The sequence below is a fragment of the Acomys russatus genome, chromosome 15, assembly GCF_903995435.1.
Source record: "Acomys russatus chromosome 15, mAcoRus1.1, whole genome shotgun sequence".
In the NCBI taxonomy this organism is placed as follows: domain Eukaryota; kingdom Metazoa; phylum Chordata; class Mammalia; order Rodentia; family Muridae; genus Acomys; species Acomys russatus.
The window spans coordinates 59,779,946-59,804,359 of record NC_067151.1 but is presented as its reverse complement, the minus strand read 5'-3'; the positions used below and the strand labels follow the sequence as shown (position 1 = coordinate 59,804,359).

Here is a 24,414-nt window from a genome sequence, read left to right as displayed (position 1 = left end):
ACACTTTGTTTCTGAGACTTGTTTTAGTGGCACTTTGATATAGTGTTACCTTGGAGTTAAATCCATGTAAAATTTAGTGTTTCCCATAAAGTAGGGGTATCTGAAAGGAACTTGGTTGTTCAGAAGTGATTGCATGCAGCCGTTGAGCATTGCCTCATCTCCATTTCATAAAATCATGTTTTCCTCATGGAATATTCTCAAGAACTAAAGTTTTATATAGTATTAAATCGCTATTAGAAACGCCGTCAAGTTATAGCAACTTCTGTCTCCCCTCCGCCTCCCCCTTCTTGCCCTGAGCTCTTCCACAGTGTCCCATTTTACCAAACCATTCTGCTCGCTTCACCACGTCTCTTCCCAGAGTCCACAGTCCATTTCTTTTATTGAACTTGGCAGATTACATTTAGGAAGATATAAGTCTATGCAGACACACTAACAACTACTTAAAAAGAGGCCATGAATTTGAGGGAGAGCAGGAAAGGGTGTATGGCAAGATTTGGAAGGAGAAATGTCATAATTTCTAAAGAAGATAAAGAAATCTAAAGAAAATAAAGAAGAAACAAAAAGAAAAAGCCACTCTCTTCTTCATCCCATGGCCTGCTTTGCAAAATACTCCTGGAATGTAAATCTCTACCAGAAAACGGTAGAACGTACATTTTTCTTCCTACATAACTAAAATATTGACACCATGCCATGGTCCATTTCTTTATGACTAGATAGAAGACAAATTGGCAAAGGAGTCCATCATATGACATGTCCAGAATATGGTGCTATAATGTCAAGTTATTTCACTTCACACGTGCATGTCCCTTGGCTCTTGCCTAAAAGTATCCTTGGTTCATTTGTATTTATTGTATTTATTGTGTAGGCTCAATTTTCTTAACAAATATATACTTATATACTTATAACCCGACTAACCTAAACGACAGGAAAAGAGGATTAAAGAACACAATAACAAAACGTAAGGATATCAGTTCCAAGGAGCGATTCTCCTGGCATAATCAGCAGGATTTCTTCTGCTGGAACCTGGAGTAACTAGAACCCAGAACCTCAGCAGGCGCTGGAGCCCAAAGCCTTTTCTTGAGTGGTTCTCTCTAGGAGCCTCTCGAAGTGGAACGATGAACAGCCAAAACTATCCCAAGTCTCTAAAAACCTCCGCCTCCAGTTTTGGGCTGATTTATATATATCGCCTCCCAGAGTCTGGTCACAGGATCTTTTCAGCTGGCAACAATCAAGCTCCCACACAAGGCGGTTTGTGTTCTAGTGGATTAACATCACCTGTTCTCTCACCGCGCCCCATCCCATACTTGGGACCATAACAAGAACAGGTTTATCTCTCCTTCATTATTGCTTTCAGTTGTTTCTTCCATAAACTGGTAGATGCTCAGCAGAGTCTTTTTCCTCAGGTACTTGTTACCCCGTGGACTTGAAGATTTGGCTTGACTTAACAAGTAATTGCCTGAAAAGAAGTCACCACAGCTGATGATTTCAGGTTCCATGGGAGAGCTTGTCTCAGAAAACTTCGGTGGAAGACACTCTACATTGTTCTCTGACTTCCACACACATGTGCACACAGGTGTCTAAGCACCAGCACAGCATGAACACACACACAGGCACATGTGCACACACAGAAGCCAGTTGCTTTGTATAGAATGCTGCTTTGAGGGCATTTTAGGAATTGTCTGGATATCACCTATCACAGAACCAAGGTGTGAAGGTTTGAACTGCTTTCAAAGACTCCTAGAGAAGAGAGCTCAAGAAGGGTTTGCTGACACAGGACCACCCAGAGAAGTTGTCTCTAGCTTCAGGCATCCGTGCGCTCAGGAGTCCCTTTAGCTTTGCGTCAAGGGTTGCAGCCACTGATGGAGCTGACAGCTAACTTGGTATTGGTCACGTGATGGTGCTTTGTAGGCATGAGAAATGGCAGAGGTATAGAGCCACGGGGGCTTCCACAAGATTTCAAAGGAAACTTGGAGCTAGGAAGTGTATGCAAAGGTCAGAACCCTTACAGACGGCTTCTGAGAGTGCCACGTGAGGCTGTAAGGTTGAAAGTTGTAAAGTAGAGACTTCAGGAAGTTGGAGAGGCCAGGGATATAGACTATCTATTGAGGAAAGCCCAGCCCCAGGCAGCAAATGGAACCAGCCCAGGAGATAGGTCATGTGAGTTGCAAAAGGCAAGTTTGCGTCATGCCATCACATGCCACGGTGCTGGACATGGGATTATAGGATTTAATGTTGGCCCCGGTGGATTTCAGTCCTGCTTTGGTTCTAGCTGTCAAACCTAGGTCCCCACCCCATTACTCCTTATTGCAACGGGAATGTTTACCCTGTCACTGTATCTTGGAAGTCTATAATTTAGTGTTGATTTTTATAGGAACTTATAGCTAAGTGTTTACTGTGAGTCCCAGGGGAGACTTGGACTTTAACTTATGAACAGTGTTAGAACTGTTAAGACTTTGGAGACTTGTAGATGGGCTAGATGCATTTTAGATTATGATGTGGCACTGAGCCTTTGGCAGCCAGGTGTAGAGTGTTATAGTTTGAATATGAACCGTTCCATAGCCTTGTGTACTGGAGACTGAGTCGCTATCTCATTGACTCTACCCCAACCCTAACCCTAACCCTAACCCCAGCCCCAGCCCCAGCCCCAACCCAAGAGCTTAAGGGCTCCGAACCAAAGGATCCCTTGATAGATTCGTAATGCGACAACAGTATTGGGAAGTGTCAGAGGTAAGGCCTAATGGGAGGAATGTTTCCTTGGGGTTGCATCTTGCCTTGTTTCCTTCCTGTCTTCTTTTTCTCTATCTACCATGAACGGAATGGTCTATTCTGCCATGCATTCTCCTGCTGAGCCCGTGAGCCAAATAAATCTGTCCTGCTTTTAAGTTTGTCGTTTTAAGTATTTTGGTCACAGCTCTGTAAAAGTAACTAATACAGGCAGCTTGCTTTTTCTCACTTTTGCCTGGTAAGACAAAGTGTTCTGCCATGTTTCTTACATACTTCTACACCCTCTCTGTTATAGGGATCGGGGGGAGGGGAACATTGGGCTTAGGGAAATAGATCAGAATGTCATAGTGTGGCAGACTTGGTTTCCACTCTCCGGCCCTTCATTCTACAGTGGTACATAGGGTTCCAGCTGTGCATCTTTATACTGTAAGAATCCCCGTATTTGGTTCTTGCTTGCTCTGGTCCAGTTTATCTGGTGTCTTAGCATCTCTGGAGCATAACAAGAGAAAGCAAGAAACCATGCTCTGTCAGAGTGTCATTGGTGATGCAGTTAGGGTTACTGGAAAACTGAGGTGTGCTGTGTGGCAAAGCCATGGCAGCTCCCTCTGGCGAAGGACAGAAAACCCCACTCTCTTCGCCCCCTTTGAAGTGCTGATCCTACCCAGAAGGATATGTTTTCTAGAAGGAAGTCTGCTTTTAGCAATAGAACTAAGAGAAAAAAAATTGAGTTTGACCTACTTCCTTAGCAGTGAGTGCATTGTCCTCCCAGGCAGCATGAAAATCCTTGGGCTGGGAAATTGACAGCTGCAATCAGACACTCGCACTGAGGAGGACCTCATGAATTTTAATAGGGGTGCTGCCGCTGGATGAGGGGGTTGAGAGGGGAGTGAGAGCCAAGGCAACTCAAAAGGAGCAACAGGGAGGTGTCATGGCAGGATGGCAGTGATATTCAAATTATTTACCTGACAGTGATTTTGGCGATTTAAGAGGGAATGATTGCCAAACTCTTGTGGAGTGGAGAGGATACACATCTCCCATGATTGTTAGTCCCACCACACTGAAGGCAACAAGGTGGGTATATGAAGGAATGAGAAGTCTGCCATTAGGGCTTTGGACATGAGGCCTGAGATTCACAGCCACCACTGTGCCGATAAGAGTTTTCCTTCACAGACTTCCAGACAGACACTGGTGTGTGTGTGTGTGTGTGTGTGTGTGTGTGTGTGTGTGTGTGTGTGTGTCTGTGTGTGTGCCCACAGAGCCATGGAGTCTAGCATGTTGCAGGAAATCCTTTTTGTACATTTTATTTCCCTTTATTAGCTATGAAACATCTTGTTTGTCTTGGGTTAGGAACGCTAGAATGGGTTATGAAGGTCAGTCTTCGGTATCCCCGGAGTTAGTCTAGAATCCACAGACAGCGTTTGTCTTGGTACAGCATAGCTCCATCTAATTCTTAGTGTTGGTACCCGCTGTGGCACACATAAGGTATTCATATTTGTCAAAACAACATGGGGACTGCTTTGGGGCCTAATTTTTATGCTTATATACTTGTGCTTTGTAGGAGACCTTAAAAGGGGAAGAGAGTCATGTTAAAACCCTACTTTTGCGATAATGTCTCAAGTGGGATGGCCCATTGAAAAATACATTATAAATTTTGTTATTAAGTTCATCTTCCGATGAGATGGTTTACCATGGGAAGGTTTGATCAAAACAAAAATCATCTAAGAAACCTCAGACTCTCCTGGTGCCATCCGGGAAATGGGAAACGGTGTAAAGCTGTCATCTGCTGAGCAAAAGCAGCAGTTGTTTCCAAGGCAAAGGGAAGATCAGTTTCTCCTTGTCTAAGTTGGTTCTTCTCCATGGCTGGAGGGGATTGGAACTGGGATTTCTCTGGTGTCAAGTGGGGCCCTAGGAGAATGGGGACAGGGACTGGGCTGCCTGTCACTCAGCCATGTTAGGGCTTATCCTTAGTCTTCTGCTGAGGCTCATCACCACCTGCTGGGGATGGAGCTTAAAAAGTTGTATCCCAGCCTTCACTATTTGTGAAGATCTCATCTTTAGTCTTGGAAAGTAGCATGTAATGATATATATTTTTTGGTAGTTGCATTGTATGTGTGTTTAAGTAATTGGTTGCCCTCAGTATGGAAAACATGGTTTCTGTAACCCAGTTTGGCACCTTCATATTTTAGTTAGGTGGAAATGGTTGAGTCTCCTCACTAAAGAAGCCTTTTCTCTCCCTAGATATATCTGACCTTTCCCTACTCTCTTAGCGTTTTCCTCCTGTCTGGAGGACTCCTCACACTGGGAGTTTCATTTAGGTCAGTTTCATTAAGTTGCTTTAGGTCAGCAGTTCTCAACCTGTGCTTCGCGACGCCCTTGGGGTCACATCTCAGACAGCCTGCCTATCATATGTTTACATTATGATTTATAACGGTAGCAAGATTACAGTTATGAAGTAGAAATGAAATAATTTTATGGTTGTCGGGGGTGGGGGGTGGGGTCACCACGGCATGAGGAACTGGTTGGGAGCCACTGCTTTAGAACGAACTATGATGAAAAGTAGATGCAGTTTCTTTGGCCAAAGAACATTGACTTTTATCTAGAATCCTGTCAGCGTTCAGATAGTTCAGACTGTGCTGCCACACCTCCCTCATCACTTTGGCTTTCTACTTCAGTAGTTGGCTCTTTACAGCCAGCTCCACGGAGTGAAAGGAAATGTAATGAAAGCCTTGATTCTAATCCTATGGGCTGTGAACCAGGAGGCCCCTGCCTGCCTCGGTGTAGTTCACAACCACCCGTTCAGATGTGTATGTGCCCAGAGTCTGTGCCAAGATGCTCTAGATTCAACAGCAGGAAAGACCAGCTCTGCCTCCATATGTTGCATGTTAACCCTGCCCAGTAGTCTTGCAAGGCAAGCTGATATGCCCAAGCCTCGATCCTTGATATTCCAGCTGGCCTGGTCTTCCTGCCCAAGTTGCCTTGTCACGTGGGAATTCAAGGGAAACTTTTTCCGCACCGTGATGAGAAATAACACAGCAAAGCATCTTTCTAGAGAGAGCCTGAGAGGCATTAGGGCTGTGCTGGGGCATGGTGTTCTGAGTCATTCAGGTGCCAAGACGGATTGGAAAATATCCAAGAGGGAAGGAGCCTCTTCTTTTCAAGCTAAATAACAGTCCCTTGTTGGGAAGGGAATAATCAATCCCAGCTGGAGAAAAGAGACTAAATTTCCTTTGCTTCCCCATTCAAATCTAATCTTATGACATGAGTTTCTGACAGGAGTAGCGTTCTTGCCCAGACTTGTGGCCCCAGGGAGGGGATGGTTATTTAAGACAGCTGGCTCCTCAAGCAAGGCATATAACTTGATGATAAATGCTTGCAGACAACTTCCCTTACTTGCCGGTCCCAGTACCAGTTTAATTGACAGCCCTGGAGACTTGCAAAAAAAAATAAGTAGATGTTTCTTTGAAAGAATATCATGTCTCTGGATGCAAGAAAAAGATAAGCAATTCTGCACGCACACAATTCGTCAGTGTTTCCCAGCGTGCAGAATTCTTCAGGGAGGGATTCCTTTTATGCATTCTTCATGAAAACAAGTTTGCTGTGCCTCCAGATCCTGTCTCCTGTTGTGGTGCAGAATGAATCTCTTGGGCTTTTGTATGTCCTTTCTTTGCTTTTGTCTTTTGGAAAGACCTATTTTAAAGAGCTAGTTAAGTCCTCTTGCAAACCTACCCCCAAACCCCCAACTTAGATATAGCTCTTTTAAGAACAGTTCTAGGTTTTAGTTATTTAAAATTTCCCCAGAATTGTTGATACACTCCTTGGTATCAGGAAACCCCCATTCTTTGGAATAACAACTTTGCCTATACCTCTAGATCTAAATGTCAAGCATTTGCTGCATGTTCCTAATTTTACAATTGGAGAAGTCTGTGGGCAAAGAATGGATTGATTTTTTTTTTTTTTTTTTTTGCTTAAATCCTTGCTTACATATTAGAACTTGATCATTTTTATATATATTTCTTTTTTCTAAAGGAAACATTTTGAAGAAAAAAACCATTTCTTTGAAAGGACCAAGAGACTATACAGGATTCGTCTTTTAAATTAGAATTAATCAAGTTGATTGTAGAGTGGCAATCTTCTAAAAGACAGACTTCAGGAAAGGACCAAGGAAATGTGAAAAACTAAACCCTGGTTAGATTTCAAAATCAACATAGTTAAGCCAGCAAGTTGATAACTTATAGGGAATTTTAGACTTTTAGAAGTCTGTGGATACACACTTTGTACTAGGAGGTCTATAAACATAACTTGGAAGGCTAGATGTCAGATATTTAATGACATTTTCCTGGAGGGGGGAGGGGGGAGGGAGGATGTTGAGTAGGGGAGGAGGAGTTGAGGGCTGACGTAGTAACAGAAGACACATTACTTTGCTGTGTTCCCTTATATTAATGGGGGATCCAAAGTAGATGTGACAAAATATCTTCCCTTGAGGGGTGGAGCACTATTTGTTGTGTTTTTTTAATCCTAAACTTATATATAAAGTAACCGGAAGTATTTCCTCACTTCATTTTGAGGTTCTGTGTAAATAAAGGTAGAGTGTATAAGTAAACAGACACAACTTTCAGTGGTATTTGCATTTTGGAGTGATTCTTAATAAATAGGAAATGTGACTGCTGAGCTGCCTCACTTTCAGTTTCGTTCTAATGACTTAATACACCTCTCCCACCCCCCCACCCCCCGTGTCTGTGTGTCTGTGTTAGGGAAGCATGCTTTCTCTGTATGTCAAGAGCAGGTGCCTTCTAAACAGAAGCGCTTAGTTGTGGTGTTGCCCACCCCCAGGAGACCACACCGTGGTTTTCGCCATCTACCACATCAGTTTCGCTTTTTAAAGTGATGCCATGAATAATTTAAGCGAGTGCTGTGGTTTCTTTCTGAGAGTGAGACTTTCATCCACAAAGACTGTACCGGGGAGATTTTTTTTCTCATTGCTTTTCTTATAGGATTTATACTGGTTTGAAAATGAAAATTTTGACATTTTTGTCCTGTGAAAATAAATGTAGCTATAGAAACCAAAACCTTATATTTTCTACAGCACAGTATTTTCCTGTTTGGTTTGGACTCAGCTCTAACCTATCCTCCTGGTTGGACCATAACTAAAAACTTATAAGGCAGAGGGAAGTTTGTCATTATGCAATATGAATTTTGGATGCTAAAACTTATTTTCTTTCTTCCCAAAGCTACCAGCCTTCTTTTAAAAAAATTATTTATGTTCATGTGTATTTGGGTGTGCATGTGCCATGGTGCAGCTGTACAGGTCAGGTAACACTTTTTGGTAGTCAGTTCTCTCATAGGATGTGGGTCGGAAGAATCTGAGGTGGTCAGGCTCCGTGATAGACCCATTAACCATGGAATCGTCTTGGCAGACCTCACTTTACTCTTAAGGTCCACTTACATTCCAAAGCTTGAAATGTCTTCCTAATAAGTTTGCAGAATATTTACACAAAATCAAAAGTGAGTAGAGTAGCTAGCCAAAAGGGAAGTTTGTCGCTGGAATCTTTAGGATCAGAGGCAGCAGCCTTTACATCCCTAACATGCTAGGCTCAGCTACCAGTCCTCAGTGTACCAATTCACAAGTCATAGTGAAAAGCAGAGACATAGGCAAAGTGGCCACATTGGGAAGAATGACAAATAAAGCACAGTGACCCTTAAGTCCACCTTTAGGGCCCTGGCATGAGACCTGGGTTTAAATAATGGGCCAGTGGTATGCATAACTGAGAAGCCCTAGTCAACACGTGGTTCTCCACTATTGACCCATCACAGTTTCTGGTCCAGACTCTCTTGCAAGGTGGCTTGACACATTTTCAGAGCTTGGTGAAATCTCCAGGCTTTAATCTTTTCCTTTTCCCAGCATATGATACTCCTGGAGAAATTGGTTTCTTATTTTTTCTTGTAGGATTTATTCTGGTTTGAAAACTTTTTTTTTTAATTTTGGGGTGAGGTCCTGTGAAAATAGATGTAGCCTTAGAACCCCAAACTTTGTATTTTCTGTAGCACTGGAGTTCCCTTTGTTCCTGTTGAGTCAGCAGTGGATGTGTGAAGGGAAGGGTACCATACCAAGTGTTCTTTTCATTTTTCCTGTGCTTTTACAAAACTAATTTCTTTATTCTTAAGAATTCTGTACATGTATATAATAAAATATAATCATATGTTCCTCACTTCAACTTCTCCTGTGTAACTGTCAACACGTTTCCCTCATGGGTGTGCTTGTTTGCTTGGTTGGTTGGTTAGTTTGGTTTTATAACCCACTAAGCCCAGTTAGTGTTGCCCACATGTCAGGGGCACAGGGTACCCACCGCAGCATGGGAAATCTGCCAGCGGCTACATTCTCAAAAAGGAGAGTGTCTTTACTTCTACCTGGACAGTTGGGATAGATTTTTGTTGTAGTTGTTTTTTAATGCCAGTAAGTTCAGAGAATAACTCAGCAAAGGAGGCAGCAATTTTATTTAGAGAGGGGAAAAAAGTAAAAGTGGACATGATCTCTTTCAAATGCATACTATTTTTTTGTAACGGTGTTTGTGCTAGCAGTGTGGAGGACTTTTATTTTCCAGAATAAGTATAATATAGGATTAATTGATCAAGTTTTCCCATCTCATCTTAATTAATGATTCTAGGGAGCTTACATCTCTGGATTTGATCACGTATGGTGATGCTAAACTGATACCAAAGTGTGGGCTGATCTGATGTCTATATGCAGAGAATTAATTCCTGAAAAGCCCTTGAGGCTCTGCCCATACTTAAAATATGTAAAGGTCATAATACTCACTAACACATATTTATACATTTAGTATTTCCAGTCTGGCCACAAGTGGAGTTCTATTTTAAAGCCACATGATTGAAGCTTGTGTTTATAATTTGCTTCAAGAGAGCCAGTTTGTTTGAAGATATCGATTTCAGAATGTATTCACTGTTCCCTAAAGCATGCGAAGTTGGCCTGAACTTGTAATGACCTTGTAACAGTACTTAAAAGTTGATCCTTTAAAAAAAAAAAAAAAAAAAAAAAAAATCCTAGATATAAGATTACGTCCTTGTCATTCACTTATTTCATAAAAGACAGAAAAATGGCCCAGTTGTTTGGATTTTAGACAAGTATAAAAGCTGCTGACTTATTTCATAAGCTCTTTTATGTTTTCTTGGAGGTTGTAAATCACAGTTAATACTTTCTTTAGGGAAACAGTATGTGGTCCAGTGAAAAGTGTGTTCCTCCCAGCTGGCTCCGTGACTTGGAACATTTTGCTTAACCTTTTGGGACCTTGTTAAGCTCTTTTTAGACAAAATGGGCATGTCAGTGCTTGGTAAGATTGTCCTGTTGGCTAGCAGAAAGTTAGTGAGAGTGAGAGTCTTTGTGTAAAGTGTGTAAAGTGTGTACTTCCTTTCCCATGGATGGTCCCTTGCCTCATCTGTGGCAAATAGACCAGGTTTGATTAGACAATTGTTACCTTGAGCTGTGGTCCTGTTGCCCTTTCTGTAACATTGTTTGTTTGTTTCTTTCTTTTTTTCTTTTATTATTTGAAAATGACCCGAGTCCTAGAACGCATTTATGCAAATACTGTTGCATCTGCTTAGACAAATTTGTTTGCAGTGTCTCTAGAGTCACAGTAAATCACAGGATGGCGGCTCAGTGGGCTGACTTCTGACTTCCTTGTCTTCTAGAATTTCGCTGTGGCTTCAGTCCCTTAGAAAGCCCTATAGCCAGGCCTCAGTGGTACAGGCTGTAATCCCAGCACTCTGGGAGGCAGAGGTAGGCAGATTGCAGTGAGTTCGAGGCCAACCTGTTCTACAAAGCAAGTCCAGGACAGCCAAGGCTACACAGAGAAACCCTGTCTCCAAAAACCAAAAACCAAAAAAAGTAAATAAAATAAAATAAGCCCTAAAAAGAAAGCCCTAGAGTACACTGAACATCTTTTTCTGTAGCATTAATACTACAGCGATGTTTAGGGGTAGCAGTGGGATTATCTTGGAAGTTGATTTTTTAAAAAAGGATTATTGTCTCTCCTCCTAGGAAGTATCATCTGGTAACTAAGTAGCTTTGAAATGTGTCAGTCTTCCCGGTCTGTTGCTGCAAAGAAACATTTTCTGAAATCAAATGTTAGGTGGTAGAACCCTATGATTAGTCGTGATTGGTGGGGGCACTAGGAAAATGAAGCTCAAATCCAGTTTTTTTTTCTTTTCTCTTTTAACAGATCAGAAATAAATATAGGGGTGTAGGGATTGTCTGCAGGTGCCATTGATAAGCCTTTTACTGTAAGCGCTGTCTTCTTTGAGCTTTGGTTCTGTTTCTATGGCAACCTTAGGATCTGTGTGCCTGGCTGAATGGATTTACAGGAAACTGAAAAACATTGCTATTCTAAGTAGCTTGCTGTGCAAAGTGCAGCCAGCTTTTCCTGAGAACAAAGCAGGCAATGTATGCTAATTGTATTCAATGCTGAGGACAAGGAGTTGAGGAGAATCCCAGCTCTGCTTACTGACAAGGAGTGTGCATGTGTTCCTCGAATTTTGGAGGACCAGATGACCTACTCTTTATTTATTTCAAATTCACATTTGGTTCCCCTGTCTCCAGCCCCCCACCCCCCACCCCCCAGGGTTGAGGATGGAATTCCTGTCTCAGACGTGCTAGGAAAGCCCCCTCCCCCGTCACTGACCCTGCTCTTCCCTGCTCATTCTAAGTGGAACTATTCTAGTAAAATTGATTTAAACAAAGCGCACTCTCTCTGTCTCTGTCTCTGTCTCTGTCTCTCTCTTTCTGTCTCTCTCTCTTCTCTGTCTCTCTCTCTTCTCTGTCTCTGTCTCTCTTGTCTCTGTCTCTGTCTCTGTCTCTGTCTCTCTCTCTCTCTCTCTCTCTCTCTGTGTGTGTGTGTGTGTGTGTGTGTGTGTGTGTGTGTGTGTGTGTGTGAAAGATTATGTTAGCTAGTTTTCTGGCTTTCAAATACGGAGGTGAGTAATCTACTGAAAGTGGCTTCCTTTGCTAGCCCAGCACTGTGAATAAAGAAAGGCTCAGGAGGCTCTTAGGCTTTTCCCTATGTCAGAACTCTCTACGTAGCGTTTTCTTGATATACAAAAACTATTTTTCTAAATACTTACAAAACAGGAAAGTCATGTAGTAAACTGTTGCTTAGGGGATCAAAATTAAACACAATTTTATTTTATTATTTTATGTAGGTGTAACATTTCCATTTCTTTTGTTTTTTTGTTTGTTTGTTTATTTGTTTGTTTGTTTTTTGGTTGGTTTGGTTTTTCGAGACAGGGGTTCTCTATGTAGCCTTGGCTGTCCTGGACTCAACTCTGTAGATCAGGCTGGCCTGGAACTCACAGAGATCCGTCTGCCTCCGCCTCTCTGAGTGCTGTGATTACAGGCATGTGCTCCACCGTCCCTAGCTTACTTGCAACATTTTAAAAGAAGAGTCTACATGAATGTCAGTACAGTTACATTAAAAGACCACATGGTGATTTCAGTTTCAGTATAAATTTATTGGGCTTCCTGTTTCAGATGTTTTTTCAGTTCAATTTTACAAGTAAGGTAGAATAATCCTCTTAAGGAATGTAAGGTACTCTTGAGTAGAGGCGACCTTAGAGAGGGCCTCTGATACTGAAGGCATTTGATTTCAGTAGCTGCCTCCCCCGTTCCCACCCACATAACACACTTAAAATGGAAGAAGACCCATAAAAATTCTGATGTGTACCCACCATCCTATTAATTCTTTTATAAAATGTCTTTGTTCTAGCAGCAAGGCATTTGAAGGTGCAAAGATTTTTCACCCTTGCTAACATGCCAGTTTAAACTAGTCCTTCCCCGAGACCAGAAGATGTTTCCTTTGCATTCTTACCAGGTCTTGGAATATTTCTGTAAAATATGCTTCTGAGCTATCTCAGGAGACCTGCACTTATGGAAACCCCAGCCTTCAGAATCAGTCAAGTGGCTGGCATAACTGAGTATTGCAGGCCCCTTTATCCCAAAGTTGGAACAGTGGACTCTCAAAGCACTCTGAAACAGCCATGGAAGGTTTGATTCTTCAAAGAGCTTCTAGGACGCAAGAGTAGCTTCTAGGAAGGTTTTGTTTTTTTTTTTTAAAGATGTCTAGAACCAAAATTTGTTCAATAAATATTTGCTGAGTCCCTTTAATGAGGAGTTACAGGCCTTGCCTGTTCTGTCTTGGGATAGGAAACAAGCATCACAAACTGGCACATACTAATAGGTTGAGAGGTATTGGTGAAAGGTTATGAAAGAGCTACCGGAAGAAGGGAGTAGGGCCCAAGACATTTCAGCCCCATTCGTTCCACAAAAATGTGTTGAGCAGCGTCTCCCTGGCAGGTGCTGTGTGCGGTGTTGGAATTGGGTTGATGGACAAGAGATTGATCCTGATTGTGTGGCATTCAGTCTGCAGGGAGAGACACAAGGAGCCAGCTGGGTGGTTAACTCAGTGACAACACCTGTGCTTGGTGATTGCAACACATAGCTACGAGGGGGCAGCTGGCTTGGAGGCCCTTGAAGATCCTTAGGAGACACATGAAGCTGAGACTTGATCAGAAAACAAAACAAAACAAAACAAACAAACAAACAAAATACCCATGATGCTTAAATGTTAGTGTTGCGTTATTTCCTCTGTCAGGAAAATCCACTGTTTTGGTAGCAGTTCCCTAAAATACAAATAAGCTCTTTGCTAGACTTTGGAATTTTAGCGCTAGAAAGGAGCTTGGAGAGATCTAGCCTGCTGACTCAGCTGTCCCCTTCTCAACACTGAGCAGGGCAAGAAACAGGAGATTCCCAGAATGCCAGTGGGCCGCTGTGTTGGCCGTCTTTGTATTACTGTAACAAAATACCTGAAACAGTCAGTTTATGAAAGACTTTATCGGTTCATAGTCTCAGGGATCTCAGCCCATGATGGTTAGCCCTCTTGATGAGGCAGCACAGCATGGCAGACGCTTTTGATGGCAAAACCACTCGTTTCATGTTTGGAGATCAAAAGAGAGAGAAGGGGGCGGATTCCCCAGTCCCCTTTGAGGGCATGCTCCTGCCACCTGAAGACTCCCCATTAGAAGACCTCACCTCTTAGTGGTTCCATGGCATTTTAATAATTGTACCCTAGCAATCCTACGAACCTTTACCATGTGAGACTTCGGAGAGGCATTCGGGGTCCAAGTGATAGCAGTTAGAAAATTTAAACAACACAACACAACACAACCTCCTTGGGTTCAGAACATTAGTGCCTCATGGTGCCACAGTGCCTTTTTTTTTTTTTTTTGGTAAGTTTATCACACTTGGAATACTTAAATTAGTGCTTCCACCAGGCCTCAAGCCTTCCACATGTTTGCATTCTCTTTAGCAGAACTAAGTAGGGAAGAGAAAAAGGAGGGCTGTGGTAAGCTGTTGGGAGCTTGCACTGAAGTGACGGCTGTTTCCTGTTCACTTTGACCTAGTTAGTCTGCCTACTGCGGCATAGGAGAATGACTGTTGTGTGTAATGACCCCATCGGTACGGAAAGCTTGGGCAGGCCCCTATCACACACCATGTGCCTCAGTTTCACGTGTCTCTAATACATCCTACTGATAGGTTAAATTTTGCACCATAGCAGTAATATTGCCTCCTGCCCACTCACATAGCGTTGTTTCACAAGCCACATAACTAACATTCGCTATTCCCAAAGATCTTCTTATTGAAGAATTTAGAAGCGAATTAAGATCTTCTGGATGGATATATTTTCCATCTCACTGTTGTTGTAACAATTTTTTTCGTTCACAATGTTGATTTTTTTTCCTTAGACAGATTAGTAACTTATATCATGCCTCAATGTTAATCTCAGTCGGTTGGTTTTTGTTTTTGTTTTTAATTAAAATTGCAAGGGAAAAAAAAAAAAACACTCAGAATTCAAGTATTTGAAATAGGCTGAAACATAAAGGTAGTACTTGAGTGACCAAAAACGAAAATGTGAGAGAGATGTAGAGGTACATTATGACATATGGTTTTTCTCTATGTGTATGTGTGCTGCTATGTGCACCCATGCATGTGTATGGAGAGGTCAGAAAACATTACTTTCTGCCTTAATTTTTGAGGTAGGTTCTTTTATTGAATCCAGAGCTCAGTGTTTCTTACTAGGCTGGCTGGCTAGGCAGCGGGTGTCTGCTATCTACTTGTCTCTGTCCTTGAATGCTAGAGTCTACAGGTTATGCTTGGTCATGCACAGATTGTTGTGGTTTGGTTTGGTTTCTCGAGACAGGGTTTCTCTGTGTAGCCTTGGCTGTCCTGGACTCGCTTTGTAGACCAGGCTGGCCTCGAACTCACAGAGATCCACCTGCCTCTGCCTCCCAAGTGCTAGGATTACAGGCGTGTGCCAAAGTACCCGGCTCATGCCCAGCTTTTACATGGATACTTAAGACTTGAATTCAAGTCCTCTTTCTTTCTTTGTCTGTCTCTTTGTTTCTTTCTTAACAAGGTATTTGAGCTAGTGAGCCATCTCCTCAGCCCCACCTATTCTGTTTCACTAAGTTAATTCTTTGTGCTCCTTCACTCCATTTTGAAGATGGAGAAATTGAACCTAATAAACATTAAATATATTGCCCAAGATTGTCCACGTGAGTATGTGCGCGTGCGCACACATGCGCACACATACACATGCACAGGCAGGTAGTGGGTGAGTGTGGTGGCAGTGGGCTCAGCACTCAGGTGCCTTGTCCCCAAGCCCACCTGTGCTCGTCTGACTCTCCATGGGCTGGTACCTGTGATGAGATAGCCCTGAAGAAAGCGGAAAGCGGAAAGTCTCTGTCTTCCCTGAATAGTGGTGTTTGTCCATTACCTCATCCCTCTGTTTTATCCCTGTGCATTCAGGCTCACAGCTTAAACAGAGTAATAACTCCTAGCACTGCAGTCCCTGTGTACTTTGTGAAAAATATTAACAGAGACCTGTACTGTAACGCAGCAGAGGTAGGGAGAGCCATTCCTGTCCTTTTCTTTCTTGTTATCAGTGCTGTTTGTTGCTTTTGCTCTTCTTCCTTTCGGGTTTAATAGGAGCTGCTGGTCCGTCCTAGGTGGCACTGGCCTGTCCTATTGCATGGCTCCTGCCATTCCTGTAACTCAGGAGGAGGCCTGTCTCCCACGCCCTGTCCAGCTCCCACCAGCCCTCCCAGTATCTGAAGTCCCCTTGTGAAGTCCGGCAGGAGTACAGTCCAGAAGAGGTTTTGTTCTTATGTCTAGTTTGTTTTTTATCATATCTGTTCATAGCATTTTTTCCCAGTTTCTAGGTAGATGTAACCCCTTGAAATGCTAATTTTACTACAAAAGGTGGAAACAGAGGGTTTGATTTTTTTTTTTTTTCCTAAAATGCCCTACAGGCTGAAAAACCTCTTTCTAGTTTCACAATTGAAGATTTCTCCTGTGCTGGCTACGTTTCCCTGGTGTGCCCCCAGCGCTGCCTTGGTGTTGCTGGGAAGGCTGACTATCCCTCCCTAAGGCCCGAGCTTTGTCTCTCCCTCTCACATCTGCCACACCTCCTCCCAGCTTTTCTCCCCCACTGTGAAAATTGAAGCCTTTAGGACACCTCTGCTCTCAATTGTAAAACAGACTAACAAGAATAAAGGAAAACTACCCATCATGCTGTTAGAGACATCTACCGCGTGTCCCTCCCTTTGCACCATTCACTGTGAAAGGTTTGACAGGGTGTCATCCAAAGCCCCTCACTTTCTCTGCCCACTGGTTCCATTCTCTCTCCTAAAGGGAAACAACTCTGTGGTTTTCTTTTTCTTTCCCATAGCCAAATTTTCCTGGCTCCTGGGTCTTTGCTACAGTGCGTTAGTAGTTTGTTGTTGCTTTTCCTCATCTTGGAGGGGGAAAAAAGCAATCTCTTGACCCTTGACCTAGAGTTACTCCCCCATTTCTCTTTTACTTTGACCCACTTCTAAGTGGGAGATGGTGGGCAGCACTGCCTGTCCCCCTACCCTTTGTTAAACCTCACCAAATCCGAGCTTCAAAGCACAACACTCAAGTTCCCGCCGTTAAGGTCCCAAAGTTACTAACCCATGTCATCGCCTTTCTTTCTTTTAAAAATTATTATTTATGTACACAAGTGTTTTGTGTGCCTGGTTGTTTATGCAGCATGTGTTTGTCTGGTGCCCTCAGAAGCCCTGGGAGTTATTCCATGTGGATTTTGGAAGTTGAACCCAGGGCCTCTGGAGTAGCAGCCAGTACTTTTAACTATGGAGTCATTTCTCCCTTTCCTGAGTTGTCAGTTTTCGATCTTCGTCTCATTTGTCCTGTGCGTACTAAAGCCCTTTGAAACACTTTTCTTGATTTCCAATGCTCTGTAAAAACATCTTGATTTCTTTCCTGGTTTTGCAGCTTCTCCCTGAGTATGGCATGCTGCCGGCCTTCGGAAGTCCACTTTTTTTTTTTACCTCTTCCGTTTGCACAGTTTCTGCTGGACTTGAGCAAGAGTTTGGGTGCTAATACCATCCACACTGGTGACTCCAGTGCTCAACCTTGACCTCTGTTCTGAGTTGAGATTTGTATATACTCAGCTGTCTGCTCAGCACTACCGCTTGACTGACTAATCGGCATTTCACAGTGATTGTTCCAGACCTGAATTTTGGATCATCCCGTCTATCACAGAGCTAAGGGAAGCTTTGGCATGTCTGTTACACAAGTCATAGGCCTTGACTTTTCTCCATCTCTCCTTTCCTGTGTCCGGTGTGACCTCTCTTTTTTCCTCACTCCTGACCCCTTTGAATAGGTAGCCCTCATCTCTTGCCCTGGTGATAGTCTCCAGCTCACAGTACTTGGTACACACTTTTTTTTTCCACCTAGTTGTTTTGTTTGTTTTCTAATTATACACAGCTGCGCCTTTTACATTAAACTCATCCAGAGAGACCTGTCTTGTCTGGCACTCAGCTCCAATAGGAATTGCCTCCCGCCAGGCTTCGGTTAATCAGGAAGCATGCCAAACATTCGCCAACGTCATGTTTGAGCCTCTGGGATAATGGCTAGGATGCATCCCTGGTCACTTGTAGACCATGGCACCAAGGCTTAGCCGGAAAAGCCTCTGAAGGGCAGCAGAGATGGCTAGGCAGTTGAGGAGTGGCTCCTGCCCTTGCAGAGAATCTTGAGTGTGCTTCCCAGCATCCATGTCAGTTGGCTCATAAGTGTCTGGAATTCCGGTTAATGGGATGAGATGGCCTTTTCTGGCCTCTGCAGGCACTTACACTCAAGTACATATATTTCTACATGGACACATACATATATACGTGTGTGTGTGTGTATCACTTATATATCCATGCATGTATACACACACACACACAGACACACAGACACACAGACACACAGACACACACACACACACACTAACAAAAAATAACCACATGTAAAAAACTGTAATGATGAAAGCCAACCCGGAGGTGGAAACACTGTGAATGTCTGTCCATCAGGTAATATGATTCTGTACAAGACACTGCCACACAACCTTGGACAACAATGAAGCACTAAACATTTGTTATAACCTGGATGAACTTCAAACAAGCTAAGTGAAAGGTCAGTCAGAAAGTACCTTATACTGTGTGATACAGTATGTGTGAGATACCTGGAGGGTGCTAAAGAGATGGCTCAGCAGTTAAGAGCACTGGCTGTTCTCTCAGAGGACCCAAGTTCAATTCCCAGCGCCCACATGGTGGCTCACAACCATCTGTAACTTCAGTTCCATGGGCTTTGACACCCTTTTCCGGCCTCTGTAGAAACCAGGCATTCATGTGACCACACAGACGTACAGGCAGGCAAAATACCCATGCATATAATAAAAATAAAACAACATTTTAAGAATGTGGGCTCCTTAGAACCATAGACCATAGTGTGGGTGCCAGATAATGAGGGAAGAGGCCATAAGAGGTGACTGCTAATGGGCTCAGAATTTCTTTTCTGACTGTGTTGATGGCCGCACTGTTCTGAGTGTATTAGATGGTTCTGAATTGTTCACTTGAATGGCTGATTGTATAGTGCTGTGTGTGTGTTTGGGGGGCTGTTGTTGTTTGTTTTGTCAATATGACAAAAGCTAGAGGGAATCCCGAGTGAGAAAATGCCTCTATAAGATTGGCCTATAGGCAAATATGTGGGATATTTAGTTGGTTAATGATTGGTGTGGCAGGACTTAACCCATTGTGGGTGGTGCTGCCCCTGGGCTGGTAATCCTGGGTTGTGTAAAAAGTCAAGTTGAGCAAGCCAGGGAACAGCACTACCCCATGGTTTTACTTCAGTCTCTGCCCTGACCTCCCTTCATGATGGACTGTATCTGTAAGGTGAGGCAAGCCCTTCTCTCCCCGAGTTGGTTTTGGAGAGTGTTTTTCCACAACAATAGAAACCTAACTAGAACAGTATATGACTCAAAGCCTAATAAAGGAAAAGCAAAACAAACCACAGGGACCACGCTAGTGGGAGCACAAAATCATGGGTGGGAAGTAAACAGAGGAAGTGTCATTGATGAGGTTGAAGGGTCAGGTGAAATGACACTAGTCTGTACTGAAGGTCATAAGTGGCTTGTTTGCCCTGGTGTTGTGGTAACAATGACTGAATTAGGGGATGCGGGGGAGATTGGAGGTCAGATAGCCAGTCAGCATAGCAGTGGAGCCCAGGCAGGAGAGAAGGCATGTGTGAGCCAAGTAGAAGCTGAAATGCTAGAAGTTGCAAGCTGCGTGAGCAGTGGGAAGGACCTCCTGTGGAGCAGAGCCATGCATGAGCACACGGCCCGCAGGAGTGTCCCATGGATAAGCAGAGCATGTGCCCTTCCCACCTGAGGTGGCGAGCGGAGGCAGGGTTAGCAGGAAGACGGTGGTTGGTGCTTTTGAAACACTGGTCTGAGCAGGTTTAAAGTTAACTACAGAAGCTAGGTCTTGCTTGATAATTGGAAGAAATAGGCAGTGTCCATGCCTACTGCACTGACTGTCTTCAGCAACAATAGCCTATTATTTGCATTACTTAATAACTATAACTCAAGTCATATCTAGTTCACTGTATTTTCTGAGGGGACGTATTTATTTATTCCAATATAAAGCTGAATTGTGACTGGAGGTTGGAGGTCTTGTTGAGACTGCTGATAACTTCCAAGAAACAGAGTACGCGTTTTAAAAACTAACGCGTTATTATTTTTGGAAATGAAGCAATTTTCACAAGAGAAATTTTTATGCAGCTCCTTGCGAAAACATGTTGACAGTAAAGCTTGTCTATATGCTAGAAATGACTCTGCTGTAGCCAAAATGCATGTTTTGCTGCCACACACAAGGCTTTCTGGGACCTGAAACTGATGAGTATTGGCGTGGGGGAGCTTTTTAGAAAACTGAAGATGTAATTTAGACAACTCATTTGGATACAAGGCCGGGAACAGCCTTGAAGTCTTAAGTCTTATTGGCCAGCGTCACGGCCAGGCTTCCCCGACCATGATGATGGTGATGAGCCGGATTAGTGTTCACACAAGGTATAGCAGGCGTTGCCCTAAGTGGTTTATATATATTAATCCTCAAAACAACCCAGGGTGCTGCGCTGGAGAACAGACATCATGGCCAAGGTGGGATGTGGAGCTGCTAAGAGAGGAGAGAACACTGAGTGGAGAACCTCGGCTCTGTCAGACACAGCTTTGCCACCATCTGCCAAGGAATCTGGGAGAAAAAATGTGCATCTTATATGCACGCCTTCACTTGTTTGCTAGGTGTCAGCAGGGACCCTTCATTCTGTGGTGCTGAGGCCAGGGATGTGTGAACGTGCTCTGTGAAAGCACAGTGCTGGGAAATGCACACCACAGTGAACAGGTTTCTGCTCCACCACAGTGTTATGGGTGAAGCTCGAAAAGTGCGTTTAATTTTGCTGACTTATTGCACTCTAATGTTTCTTATTTCTTGGATTTTTTTTTTCCAGGTTACTTGTCTGCAAGACTTTTTTGGTGATGATGACGTTTTTATTGCATGCGGACCTGAAAAATATCGTTATGCCCAAGATGACTTTGTCCTGGATCATAGCGGTGAGGCATTTCATTGACTACCTCTGTAGCTCCTGAAAAGGAAGCTCAGAATTTAGTGACTCTAAAACATGCTAAGAGCCTAGGTTGTGTACTGGAGAAAGACGGCCAAGCATGGGTGGTGTTCACCTTTAGTCTCAGTTACTCAGGAGGCTGAGGCAGAGGGTCATTCAACTCCAGGAGTTGAAGGCCAGCCTTGGCAACATAGTGAGAGCCTTTCTCTGAACACATATATTGAAGGATAATTAATGAACTGTCCATGGTAATTATCTGAGATTTGGTTTTACATCATTGTTTTGTTTGCAGCTTAAAAAAACCCATACATTGTTTATATATTTATAAAAACAACTATCTCATGGGTGGGATGAAAATGCCTATTTCTTGATATTTATCTATTAATGTGGTTTTTAACTATTATTTCAGTGATTTCAAATGATGCTGGATTTAGGGAAATGGCTTTACCCTATCATCTTAATCACTGTAAACTTACTATAGTAAAAATGATTGTTTTTGCTGATAGAAAAATCAACTTCATTTTTAAGTGAGTGAAAATCTAGAAGGTATATTTTACAAAGGCACAAGAGAGATTAGAGCTATAATCCCACTCTTCTGTAAATGAGGAAAGATGGCTTTGGGAGATCCAGTGGACAATAGAAATACATCACAAGACATTGTGATGCTTATTATGTGTATTTGGATTAGAGAAATCAGGGGCTGGAGAGATGGCTTAGCAGGTAAGAACCCATCCTGCCTTTGCCAAGGATCCAACTTTGGTTCCTAGCACCTGCATTGTGAGGCTTACAACTGTCGGTAACTCCAATTTTAGGGGATAAGATGCCCTTTTCTGGCCTCTATGGCCACTGCACTCAGATGCACATACCCACACAGAGATACACATAATTAAAAATTATGATAAATCATGCTGGGCAGTGGTGGCGCATGCCTTTAATACTAGCACTCAGGAGGTAAAGGCAGGCGGATCTCTGAGTTCAAGGCCACCCTGAACTACAGAATGAGTTCCAGGACAGCCAGAGCTACACAGAGAAACCCTGTCTTGAAAAAAAAAAACATAAATAGATAGACTTTTTTAAAATTGAGAATGGGCACACTCTGTATTATTAAACTGTCATGTGTAAATGTGGGTTTTTTTTTTTTTTTTTTTTTTGCCTTACTATGTGTTTCCCACATTATCAACCCTTTTATACTTGTTTGTTTCATTTTTCACCCCTGCCAAATTTCTTGAAAGGTTTCTATATTGTGTCACTTTGTTGGAGTGAATTTGTCAATCAGTAACACCACTGGGAAGTCTTTAACTGTAAAAATACACTTCTGTGCTGATATTCTACCCCATCCTGTGAAACCAAGATTAACTGAAATGTTCATCTACCCGTCAACTGTATTTTACATCTTTACTAAGTGCAGTTTTTAGTTTCAGAATGATTTTGTCAATAAGTAGACATTTGTCAAGACGCTGAAACTCAATTCTGACTTTTATTTGGTTAATGATGTCACTGTGAAAAGCAGAGCTCCTTCAAGAGAACAAGAGATGGTTTATTCTGGAGCCAAATGTGAGGGACCCAGGAACACAGATTCAGGTTACTCCAGTTACCTTGGCAACAGTTTCACAAAACTTCTAGGGTAACAGAACAAAGAAAGCCAAAGACCAAGACACTTTAAAATACATCAGTAGAAATATCCGGCATACAGGTGACAGCAGAGCAAGAAAGTTTGCTAAGAGGCCTCAGGTGCTATCTGATGAATTCCTACCTTTTGCATTGGTGAGAGCCTGTTCATATATTTCAAAAAGATTTGCCTAATAGTCACCAGAGTGTTGGCTAGCGTACATGGGCTGGCAGTAAGCGGTTGTTAGGGCCTAAGGTGGCCCTGTCTCTGCGTTCTTCTAACTCTCCACAGTCAATAAAGTTCTAATCCATTAAGTCAGCTTTAGATGATCTTAGTCACTGTGGGTGGGGCAAACGGTAACAGTAACAACAAAACATTGCTAAGTGCTTGCACTGTTGCCTTATGTGTAGTAAGTTTATCTGAGCTAGTTGGATTATCTGGGTTTTGTTATTGGTGATGAAGATGGCCTCTGATAGATAAAAAAAAAAAAAAAGAGCCCTAACGATCACCCCCTCAATTTCTAGTTATTTAACCTTCTTCAAAATGGCAGCGATAATGGATAATTTATAAGAATTTGTGAAGATGAAGTGAATGAATATGTGCCATGTGGTTTGGGAGTCCCTGTGTGTCTTTACTACTTTTGTTATTGTTGGTATTGTAGCACCCTCATTACATGGTGAAGTTTTACAGTGAGAGAAAATCTCAGGGTAAGTTCTACCATGTATACTTTTATGAGGACACAAAGTTGTTTTGTTTTTTTTTTTTTAACATCAGTTTTTTAAGTTGTGTTGTCATCTTAAGAGATCCAGCTTTGAATACCACACATTAAAGATGCATTAAAACAGTAACAGAAATCAAAGGAAACTTAACACACATTTGAAAGCCCACCAAAGCAACAAAGAAAAAGGGGGAAAAAGGAGGAATGAAAGAAAATCTGATGTGGTGGTGGATGATTTTAATTCCAGCACTTGGGAGGTAGAGACAAACAGATCTCTATGAGTTGAGGCCAGAATAGTTTGTACAGTGAGTTCCAGGCCAGCTAAGACTATATAGTAAGACCATGTCTTTAAAACAGAACATTCAAAATGGCATACAATGCCGCTACCCCAGTGGTCCTCAGCCTTCCTAATGCTGCAACCCTTTATTACAGTTCTTCAGGTTGTAGTGACACCAACCATAAAGTTATTTTCACTGCTATTTCATAACTGTAATTTTGCTACTGTGTATGAATCGTAATGTAAGTATTTGTGTTTCTGATGGTCTTAGGTGACCCCTTGGGCCCCCAAAGGTGTTGCAACACAGAGGTTGCGGACTGAGGTGCTAAGCGGTCAGGCGACAAGCCTCCCCTGATTCCTAAGCCTGGGTGTTTTTCTGAAGTTCCAGGATATTGGGATCTGTTTTGGTGCGTCCTGCTCATTAGGGAGACATTGTCTCTAACATGTTTAGTAGTCTACACCCCACACTTTTGAGACAGTGAAACACAATCCACCATGCTAATGGCTTAGCAGAAACTAGAACTGCCCCATTTAGATACAATTTGATTAACGCCTTTCAGATGTTAACTAGACTCTCTTGGCGTGTATTTCCCCCTGATGAGAATGCTTCACATGGTAATTTACCACCCCTGGGGTACAGATTAAAATTAACGTGCATTTTAGTCTTTTTGAATAAATTGAAGTATTTTGAAGTAAATGATAGATAATACCCTATCTAATTTATCCTTTACAACAAGCCAATGAATCACATTTTATCCTTACACTAATATGTTAGTGAGGCTTGGAACATAAGCAAGGCCTTGCTTCTAGTTAGCAAATGTCGAGACCATGACTCATCTCGAGCCCTCCTGACTGCAAATCCTGTGATCTTAATTACTCAAATCTGGAGTGGTGATTGCAGCTGTAATTTGTTCTGGTTCTCCAAATGCTGTTTTACTTATGGTGGCTTATGGAAAGGTCAGTGTTATTATTTAAAGCTACTTTTCTCATTTTTGCTCTTCCAATAAAGAGATCATAAGTCAGGGTTTCATGTCCTTTCGAAATAA

At 42.6% G+C, this 24,414-nt stretch overlaps 1 protein-coding gene across 7 annotated transcripts in view; it reads left to right on the top strand.

The window, feature by feature from the left end:
- The window catches only part of Dclk2 (doublecortin like kinase 2), a 143,994-nt gene that overhangs the window by 61,707 nt on the left and 57,873 nt on the right, over window positions 1-24,414 (top strand). For all 7 annotated transcript variants that reach the window (XM_051157402.1, XM_051157401.1, XM_051157400.1 and 4 more), the window contains exon 3: window positions 20,651-20,753. In XM_051157402.1, coding sequence (XP_051013359.1) covers window positions 20,651-20,753 — 103 coding nt within the window. The remainder of the gene's footprint in view (window positions 1-20,650; window positions 20,754-24,414) is intronic.